At 55.6% G+C, this 10571-nt stretch overlaps 1 protein-coding gene across 1 annotated transcript; it reads right to left on the bottom strand.

Annotated features, from left to right (window-relative positions):
* Positions 1-9236: 9236 nt before the first annotated feature.
* Positions 9237-9647, bottom strand: LOC145937888 (uncharacterized). The gene has a single exon (XM_083041247.1). The coding sequence runs from the start codon at positions 9645-9647 to the stop codon at positions 9237-9239; it is 411 nt and encodes a 136-aa protein (XP_082897373.1).
* Positions 9648-10571: the final 924 nt, after the last annotated feature.

Genomic DNA, 10571 nt, shown 5'->3' with positions numbered 1-10571 from the left:
GAATCTAGCAGGGCCTTGAAGGGCCTCCCGTGTATGCGGACGGTCAGGTGGGGTCGCGGCGAGAAAGTTACGTCGCGATGCTGGTGTCGGGGCGAGTGTCGGTCCGCTCGGCCTCGGCCCCGTTGGCGTTTCCCGTTCGTGGTGGGTGTCACTGCGAGGTGAGTACCCCATCGCGTCCGCATTGCGAACAAAATTTCTTCGCGGGGCGCTTGCAGTTAAATCGGGTGTGTCCGCGCTGCTTGCAGCGCCAGCAACTTTCCTCGCGATTATATACGGCCGCTACGGAGGGCCGTTCGCTCGTTGGTTTCTCGCTCTTCCGCATCTGACTCCGTTCCTGCTCGATGTCTTCGTATTCCGCGGCGCGGTCATGTAGTTCCGACAGGTTCGCCACGTCGTCAATCCGCACGTAGAACTTGTACTCGGGATGCATATTCTCATAAATGCGTTCGAGCTGCTCGCCGCGAGAGAAACCGCCCGCGCGACGCATCAGCGTCATCATCACCGTGGCGTACGTAGCGAATTTTTCCCCCGATTTTTGCCGGCGTTCCAGTATTTCGCGGCGGAGCGTGGCTTTGTATCGTCGCGGTAGGAAGTGTGCGTTAAAATCGCGTTCGAAATCGTGCCATTCGGACCAGTTGTCGCGCGTATTGCGGTACCACAGCAGGACATCGCCGCGTAAGAGTTCGGGTAACGCCCTAAGTAGCTGTCGGCCGGTGTACCCGTATCCGGCGTTTAGTTCGCGGACGCGCTCAAGGAAGGCCACGGGGTCGCGTCCGTCGAAAGGGCATCCCCACTTCCGAATCTGGTTGATGACCTTCGCGTCATCGGACGGCAGGGGCCCCCTGCGGTCCCCCCCCAGGCGGCGGTGTCGGGGGCCGCACATGGATGGCCGGCGGCGGGGTGAGGAGTTCAGCCCCGTCGTCTTCCGCAGTCGCGTTTTCGGCAAAGTTTTCGTCGATGTGACGGCTCATGCGCCTACGGAGGTCATCGAGGGTGCCGGTTGCGTCGAGGCCGGCCGCGGTGACGATCGAAACTAATTGTTCCTTCGGTACTCGGTAAATCCACGCTTTCGGCATCGTGGCGTGACCGTGGGTTCGGTGTTCGTGACCGGGAGAAAGAAACAAAAGAAAATGCGGACGAAACAAAAAAACAGCGCGAGCGCAATACAACCGCAAGGTTCGTGTCTCACAACGGACGGAACGGTCCCTGTTCGGGCGCCAAATGTAACGGTCGCTTTTCGCGAGCTCGGAATAACTCGGTCGGGATCAGGGCTCGTAAAAAGGGTGAGACAACGAACGTAACGGTTATTGGTAACAACAGTAATTTATTAATTTAGGTGTCGGTATGTACAAGTGTGCGTGTGTGTGCGTGTGTGGGTGTGTAACGCCGGTCGTTAAAGCCCGTGTATTATGCGGGTCTTTAAATCGCTTCGGAGTGTTTACGTCGCCCGCGAGACGCGGGGTCGGTGCGGCGAGCGGGGCGCTCGGTGTTGTCGCGGCGCGAGTCGGCGCGAGTAGAAAAACGCGTCAGCTGAGAGCGGCCGCTCTCTTCGATATATCGAAGAGAGCGCAATCGAACGGCGCGCGTATTAGTCGGATTTCGCGGACCGTGATTTCGGCGTGGACGCGACGAATCGGCGTGTCACGGCCGTCCGTATGGGTGGCGGGGGAGGAACGCACTGACGGTCGAGAACCCTCGACGAAGGCGGCGGAGCTCCACCCGCTGACGTCAGCGCGCTGTTTGCGGGGTGCGGTCGGAAACCCCGGACTCCCGAGAATAGCTCGGGGGAGACAGAGTACCCTCTACCTCGAAGTCGGGGGACGGTGGAGGCGGAAGCCGGAAGTTCGGAGCACGGAGATTATCTCCGCAGAGGCAGCGTACGCGTCTACCTCGGGCTCTTTTTCCGGGCGGCAGGATTCTCCGATACGACGGAGTCGGAACGGTATCTGAGAGAGCTCTTATCGCGAGCTCTCTTTTTATATGGATCGAGTAACGGGATCGGAGGCTGGATCGAAGGAGAGGGAGTGGGGGTGATAATCCTCGGCTTATTTCGGCGCGCGTCGGGCGCGTTTTCGGGGAACCGTGTTTAACGGTTGAATAATTAAATGTGGCGCTCAGCGCCTGCTGCCCTGCCCGGCCGGTGTTCGCCGGGCGCAGCCTTCCGACGGATGGACGGTCGGGAACGACGCGGGGGCGTTGTTACAAGGTTTGAAGACCCGCCCGGACCTACGCTGGGCGGAAATAAAATTAGCAACACTGGACGGCCGGTACATCTTTTTGTTGATACAAATGGACGAGGGTGGCGCGTTTCTGCGCAACGTGCCTAGACGCGCGACAGACAGAAAGGACGGACGATTACGCACGTGCAGCACTGCTTTTGTATGAGAAGTGGTGTTGCGAGCGGCCGGGATGATGGACCGGAGCAGCGAGACGGCGTGCGGCGGCATTTGGTACGCCCGTCACGACATCCACGATGCCTACGACATTCTCCGGAACGATTTTAGGGTTTTCGCGACAAATATGCGCCGCGTTATAGAGAATCTCGATTTACAGACAACGTGCGGCATCGCGTACGCGCGTTTCTACGCGGTCCAGCATGGAATGCGCGTGGGCAGAGCCCGGCTGGCGCGTTGTTGCGGCGCATCGCCCGCCTAAATGGCAAACATCTTGATGTGTTACAGGTGCACCGGGGGGACATTTTGCGTTTCGAAAACCGAGAAGACGGAAGCGGCAGTGGCGGCCTCGAGGAGCGCGAATCGCTATCATCCCTCTTCTACCGCTCTATCTTCATCGGCGGCGGTAGCCAGAGGGGACGTCTCGAACGATACCGGGCGGGCTTTTTAGCTGATTTCGGAGCGTCACGTCTCGCCCGCGCGCGCCTTACACGCAATAACGTTCACGCAATCTTATAATTCGGCGGCCAAGATGGCGCGGACCATCGAGACGCCTACTTGGCCTCGTTCTTCGTAGCGCGCGGCTACGCCTCGACGCCCGCCGGCCAACAACATAAGCCCACCTGACGCATGGCGGAACTGCGCGACACAACGCGGCAGTATATTCGCGACATTCTCTCGTATTGCAGAAACTATGTGTGGCGCGGCCAATCGCTACGCATCGAAGAGGTTGTTACCCTCGATCAAACGCGTACGGCAAATATCGTCGACGACATAAGCCGCCTCGGCCTGTTCGCCGAGGAGAAGCGATGCATAATCACCGACATGCTGCTGGAGAGGCGGCTTATAACCGCTTTTTGTTAAACTGGCCGCACCACGTGAAAATTTGCATCGAGGACGTCGACTTATTACGGGGCACCTTCGATACGGACCGTTTTTGTCCCTCGCGGGACGCTTTGATGCCGAGCTACCTGGTAGCGCGCGCCGCGAGGACGGAATTTAGACTGTTATACTTTGCGCACGATCGCAGCCGCGTTTACAACTACACGCTAATGCGAAACACATTCGTCAACGGTAGCGAGGTCAATGCCGTTTGCGACGGCGTCGTTCGGTTGAAAACCGTCAACGCGATCACGACCACGTTTATCGTCGGCGACGATGACGAGGCGGAGATATTTTTTACGATCCAGTACGCGTCTCGTCTTTCGGACGACGTCACCAAGGCCGTGCGGGAGGTGGCGTTTGTACAAAGATTCATGCCCACGCAATACAACGCGCCCGAGCACGCGCAGCGCTATTTGCTAACGTGCATCGCGACCTGGGTGTACTCGTGGTGTTTTTTCACCTAAAATTCGTGCATTGCGGCCAACAAGGCCGAATTAATCGAAACTCTGGCCGGAAGCTACAAACGGTGCTTCGGCCTGCGGCACTTTTTGCGCGCGTACACGCGGCACAGCTACAGGGAGTGCCAAGTCAAAATAATACGTTCGGTCGACGCCCTGGTCGTGACGCGCGCCATCGCGTTAGAGTCTACGACGTCGAGATAACTGCCGAGCGCACGACAGCCCAAGGATCTGTACTCATTTGCATGTGCACAAATGTTGCACATAATTAATTTAATATCGTTCTATTACTATTCTTTTGCGCATATTACTATTCTTTAGTTAAATGATTTAATCAATTTAATATCGTTATATTACTATTCTTATTTATCATATAACTGTGTTTCAAGAACGAAAAATTTATTCAGCGCGCAGTTCGATAAACTTGAAAACAATAGTATGTAACATCACACAATAAATATTAGCACGAAGATCCAGCTATAACTGAATAAGCCTTGTCTTTATTAGTTGGTATATTATTTATGTTAAAAAAAATAGATAAAAATTGAAAAGATTCCCTTTTTATTTTTGTTAAATAATTGTTTATTCATTTTTTCACTGCGTTCTTAGTTTACTTTGTTTTAGCAGTTATCAACACAGTCTACAGTAACTACAGAGATTGAATTGTTTTAATTGAGTTTGATGCAGAAAAGTCGAATTTATTGAGAAAAAACCGCATTCCCCGTATTATTTAAATGGGAAAATTTTAAGGCGAATGTGGAACCATTAAATAGAATCTATTGGAGTTGACATTTTAGGGTAATTATCATCTCCCCACAGATAACTTTTTAGCTAAAATGCGGGCGAAAATAAAACCTTTTTTAAAACACATATATAGGTATGTATATATATATATATATATTTAAATATATTCCTAATATCTATTTCTTAAAATATAATATAAACGTGTTACTTATTAAACGACTTTTATTTTTAGAAGCTTCATTAGCTAATCATTTTTCTTTTATATGGTGACTCATTTTAAATGCCTATTCACTTAAAATAAAACAACTTTTGTCAGAAATATTTGTCGAATAATGTATGTTTTTTCTAAGATATTTTAGGTAGGCATTTAAAATGGATTGCCCTATATGTATATTCAATTACTGCATATTGATCAATCTAGGATAGCAAAAAAGGCATTTAGAAACATCCAGTGGATATTGTTGGGATCGAATTTTGTTATGGAATTATATCCTAACGATATTCATTTTTAGATCTCGAATCTTATAAGCGGACATATAGGCATCCTCAGTACATCCTTTTTTTTTTTTTTTTTTTTTGCGCTATGGAAACCTCATGGTACCACTCACCCCCCGGGTAGGGGATGAGGGTTATGTGGGACTCCTTGTCTCCCATCGCCGATCCACGTATGGATCGGCGGTGGGGCAGTGTTGTGAGACGGGCCGGGTTTTCTCGCGCATGCGCGGCCATAATGGCTGTTAGCAGTGATGTATCTATCTGTAGTGAAGAGGTGGTAGGAGATAGGGCGCTGACGGTTGACACTCTTGGCGGGAGAAATATGTAATATATATTTAATAATACAATATATATGTATATATATAATTGTGCATATGTATGCTGTATTATTAATTATATATTACAAATTTTTCCTTATATTACAAAAAATTTTGCAGAATTATGTGATCATGCTACATCTTTTTATCTGTACATATACCTCACTGATACTATGTCCGCCGCGCATGCGCGAGAAAACCCGGCCCGTCTCACAACACTGCGGTGGGGTCCAAGACCTACCGCACTAAAACCACAGCGGGTGCCTTCGCTAGCGCTTATGAGGATGGCAAGGAACTGCCGGAGCATTACATCTTGCCATCCCCTGGCCCTACCTTCTAGGGGAGCATCCTCCCCGAAAGGAAGATACTCCCCCCCGCGAATGTTCTTGCGGTCCTTCTCGGTTGCGGCGCAGGGGGGCACCACCCCCACGCCGCGCCCTCCCAAAGAGTTTGGGGGCGGGGTCACGGCTCGAGTCTTCCCGCTCGAGCCGCCACCCCCCGCCTCCGTAACGGGGCTCCCTCTCCCTCCCTAAAGGGACAGGAGATTCGGCCGACGCTCCGGAAGCTCTTCTCCCGAGGGTTCCCCCCAGAAGGGAGGAAACCCTCGCCGCAGGTAGTGATGCCCTCCCACCGGCGCTCTAGGGCACCGGTGAGAGGGCCGCCATTGCCACGTCCCTTCCCGGGGGGATCGCGTGCAATGGGGCTCTTTAACTGAGCCCCTGTGATCCCCCGTGCCCCCAGGCCGCAGTTCCTCCCTTAGCGGGATTCGACCATCGGCCCGGGGGCACTGCCGAGACCCTCCCCTGAAGGAGGAACTCGGCGGGGGCGGGGACGGATGCCGCCCGCCCCCGCCCTCCTCCTAGGACTGCTACACCGCCCCTAAGGGCCTCCCTCCCAATGCTAGGCGAGGGGGCACCGCGCCCCTCGCCCAACCGCTCCGCCTTTGCGGGCAACCTCTCTTACTTCGCCGGGCGAGGGGGGCAAAGCGCCCCTCGCCCATCATCCCGTCAAGTCAGCCCCCATTTACTGGGGGCTGGGTCTTTATCTGGGCGGACGCCTCCTTCTCCTTCGGTTTGGCTTGGGGGGCATCCGCCCGCTCCTCCTCCATCTCTTCCGTCCCGGAGCCTCTCTTCCCTCTCTCGCTCCCTCTCCGCCACCTCCTTTGCAAGCATGGCCGCATTGCAGAAGGAGATGACGGAGTCCCATTTCTCTTTGCTCTCCAGCATCGCCTTGACGACGCTGGAGAGCGACAAATCGTTCCCTATCTTTTAGGACACGGCGCTCGCCCTCGAACGCGCTACAATGTTCGAGGGTGTGTTGCGCCGTGTCCTCTTCTTCCTCACAATGGCAGCAGTGCGCCGTGCGCGCCCTTCCAATTTTACACAGGTACTCGTGGAAACATCCATGGCCCGTGAGCACCTGTGTAGATCTGAACGACGTCTCGCCATGAGCCCTCTCCACCCATTCTTCTAAGAACGGGCCCACGGCCCCGACGACGCGTGCCTCCGAGTGCGTTGGGGGCACATTGGGGAGGTAGTTCTTCCACCTCTCCATCATGCGTCGCCGGGCCCAGAGTTTCACCTTATCTCTCACCCCAGCTGAGAGTTTAATGCCCCACCCACGGAGCTCCCTTCCTCGCGTGTATGATTCTTCATACATCTTCGCTGTGAACTCCATGGGAGGCATCCCAGCTAGGGTAATTGCCGCCGCATGGAACACCGTGCGATAACCGCGGATGCAGCGAATGGCCACTTTCCTTTGGGTACGCCTAAGCGTATCCCGGATTTTCTTTGTGGCCATCGCCGCATCCGCCCAAACCGGGGCCCCGTATAGGGCCACCGAATTCACGATGCCCGCATACAGGCGGCGCACCCGACCGTCCGGCCCTCCCAGGTTGGGCAGCAGGCGACACAGTGCGCCTGCTACCCCATCTATTTTATTCGCCAAACGGTCGAAGTGCCCGGTGAAACTCCAAGTACCGTCCAGGTAGAGACCCAAGTACTTTAAGTCTTTTCCCACCTGGACGGATACGTCGTTTACTGCGACATGGGCTCTTGGCGGCACCCCGTGGGTGCCGTCATGGATGAATAGCGCCTCGGTTTTTTGAGGCGCTACTTTCAGGCCCATGTCGCTTATCGCGCGCACGGCGCATGCCACTGCCTGGTTGGCGATCACGATCGCCTCCTGCCAATCATTCCCCCCTGCTAGTACAAGTGTGTCGTCTGCATAGCAGACGACACTACAGCCGGGGGGAAGTGCCGACCGGAGGACTCTATCATAGGCGAGGTCCCACAGCATGGGGCCCAGTACAGACCCCTGTGGGACCCCGCAAAACATGTCCCTCCTGCACTCCGCGCCGTTCCTGTCCCGGAACATTATTTGCCTATTGGCGAAATAACTTCTAACAACCCCCATGAGGTAACCAGGGACGCGATAGTAGATCATCGCGTCCCCGATTCTGTCCCAGGGCAGGGTGTTGAAAGCATTTACTATATCTAAGGATATTGCTACAATCACCCTGCCCTCTTCTATCTGGGACTCCGCGAGGGATCTCACCCGACGTATTGCGTCGATGGTGGATCTTCCCTCGCGGAACCCATATTGTTCCTCATGGAGGTCTATTCCGTCCCGGGACAGATGCCCGACGAGGCGGTCCACAATGATCCTTTCGAATAACTTACCCGCCTCGTCTAACAGGCATATCGGTCTGAATGCAGGAGGGGAGCCCTCCGGTCTTCCGCCCTTGGGAATCAGCACGATTAGTGCTGATTCCCAAGGGCGGAAATTTCCCGCTCCTGAGGCAGCTGTTGAACAGCCGCCTCATGGACCCAGACAATTGTCTCTCGACCAACCCCCAGATCCGGCCGGGTATTCCGTCGGGACCAGGGGCTTTATTTCCCCTGGCCCTCAGTCTCTTGAACACCCTGGTTATCTCATGCTCCGTGATCTCCAGCTCCTGGTCCCACCCGATTGGCTCCTCCGGGATTGGAGGAGCCCTAGTTGTGGGAAACAATTTAGTTATTGTTTCATCCAGGAGCCGGAGATCCATGACTTCCGTCGCGGGGGGCGCCCAGGCTTTAGCTTGTTCATAACAAGCCTATATGGGCGCCCCCAGGGGTCTGCGTTGAGGGCGAGCAGCTGCTCGCCCCACGCTTTGGTCTTAGACTTCCTGATGGCCGCGCTGAGGGATTTCCTGGCTTCTCTGTATCTCCCCAGCGCGTCCGCCGTCTCCTCTTCGTTGCCGCGCCTCCTCCTTTCTCTCATGAAGCGGCGCCTTGCACGGAGGTCCTGCGGAGTTCCGCTATCTCCTCCGTCCACCAATACGCCGCATGGCGCGACAACGATCTGGCCCGGGGCATGGCGAAATCACACGCATCCGCCATTATGCCCCGGAGCCAGCCCACCTTTTTTTTTTTTTTTTTTATTGTCATGGGGGAAACCTGTTTCAGGTACCGCGTACCCCTCGGGAAAGAGGCACGGGTTATGGGGGATTCCTCTCGCCCCTACCGGGATGATCGGGATCATTCCGGCAGGGGCCACGAGAGATTATCGCTCTAAAACCCCCATGGTGACCTGGCCCTGGCGGTGTTCGGAGGCCCCCCGGGAACGAGCAATTGCATAACTTCCGGGGGGCCTCCCGCCAATCCTTTATCGTGGGGCCGCATTTGGTGCAGCCCCGGATCACCCCTTTTTTTAGGGGAGAGGCCATCCTGGTTACGGCGCAGACGGGCCATCCCTCTACGCCGCGTCCTCCCGGGGGGAAGTAAGGACGTTCCCCCTCAGTGGACAGAACAGTGTTCGGGTCTCCCGCCCTAACTCCGCTCTCTTCCCCGCGCTCTTGGTGCGCGGGGGAAGCCTCCTTCTTTCTTTTGCTTGGTCGCCCCCGTAAGGGCGACCCCCTCCCGCTGACTATCATCAGGGGAACCGTGGTTCCCCCTTTATTGTCACGGGTTTTGTTGTTGGCGGCGGCGGGGCCTCCTTATCCTCCCTCTTTGAGTTTGGGTCTGGGACCCATTGCCGTCGTCGTCATCCTCTGCGCGCCCTCTCTCTCGCGCCCTTTCGGCCTCCTCCTTCTGCGTCATTGCTTTGACGCAGAAGGATACAACCGCCTCCCACGCTTCCTCGCTCTCGACCATCTTCTTGGCTATGGTTGAGAGCGCCAGGTCCTCCCCTATAACATCGATAAGGACACGGCGCTCTTCCTCCCAGGAAGGGCACTCCTCAAGAGTGTGTTGCGCCGTGTCCCTATCCTCCTCGCAATGATAGCACTGTGTGGTGCGCACCTTTCCGATTTTACACAGATAGTCGCCGAAGCAACCGTGCCCGGCGAATATCTGTGTAAGGTGAAACGACATCCTGCCGTGAGTCCTGTCCGCCCACTCTTCTAGTACAGGTCTCACGGCCCCGACGACTCTCCTTCCCGAATTTGTTGGGGGAATATTATCCAGATATTTCCCCCATTCCTCTATCATGCGTCGTCGGGCCTGCGCCCTTGATGCCCCGGACCCTCTCCGTGATGTTGAAGTCCATCCCATGGAGCTCCCTTATTCTCTCGTACATCCTTTTGTGGGTGCACGCCACGAGCTCCATGGGAAGCAGTCCCGCCAGGGCCGAGGCAGCCGCATGCGCCACGGTTCTGTATCCGCGGACGACGCGGATGGCCACCCTCCGCTGTGCTCTGCGAAGCAAATCCCTGATGTGTTTCGAGACCACCGCCTCGTCCGCCCAAACCGGTGCCCCATACAGGGCCACCGAGTTAACCGTGTTCGCATACAGCTTCCGTACACGATCGTCTGGCCCCCCGAGGTTGGGTAGCAGGCGGCTAAGTGCCCCCGCCACTCGGTTGACCCTCTCGGCCAGCCGATCGAAATGGTCGCCAAAACGCCAGGTACCGTCCAGCCAGAGCCCCAAATACTTGAGGCTTTGTCCTAGCTGGACGAGGACGTCGTCCACCATAACATGGGCCGCCGGTGGCTTCCCCTGAGAGCCATCATGGAAGTAGATGGCCTCGGTTTTATGGGGAGCCACCTTGAGGCCCATTTCCTTTATCGAGCGCGCCACACAGGCTACCGCGATATCGGCCACCAGCTTTGCCTCCCCCCAGCCGTTCCCCCCGGCCAGTACTATGGTGTCGTCCGCATAGCAGACGATACGACAGCCGGGCGGAAGGGCAGAATGGAGTATACTGTCGTATGCGATGTCCCAAAGCAGCGGGCCAAGGACTGACCCCTGCGGGACACCGCAATACATAGCCCTTCCGCGCAGAGCACCGGTCTTAT

Source organism: Prenolepis imparis, unplaced genomic scaffold (genome assembly GCF_030444845.1).
Source record: "Prenolepis imparis isolate NDT839.2.m4 unplaced genomic scaffold, iyPreImpa1.0 SCAF_6, whole genome shotgun sequence".
In the NCBI taxonomy this organism is placed as follows: Eukaryota; Metazoa; Arthropoda; class Insecta; order Hymenoptera; family Formicidae; genus Prenolepis; species Prenolepis imparis.
Note: the sequence above shows the minus strand (reverse complement) of the source record. Positions and strands in the feature narration are given on the sequence as shown.

Coding starts and splice junctions, on each gene's coding strand:
- LOC145937888 (XM_083041247.1), bottom strand. CDS start 9,647: ATGTCGTTTCACCTTACACAGATATTCGCCGGGCACGGTTGCTTCGGC.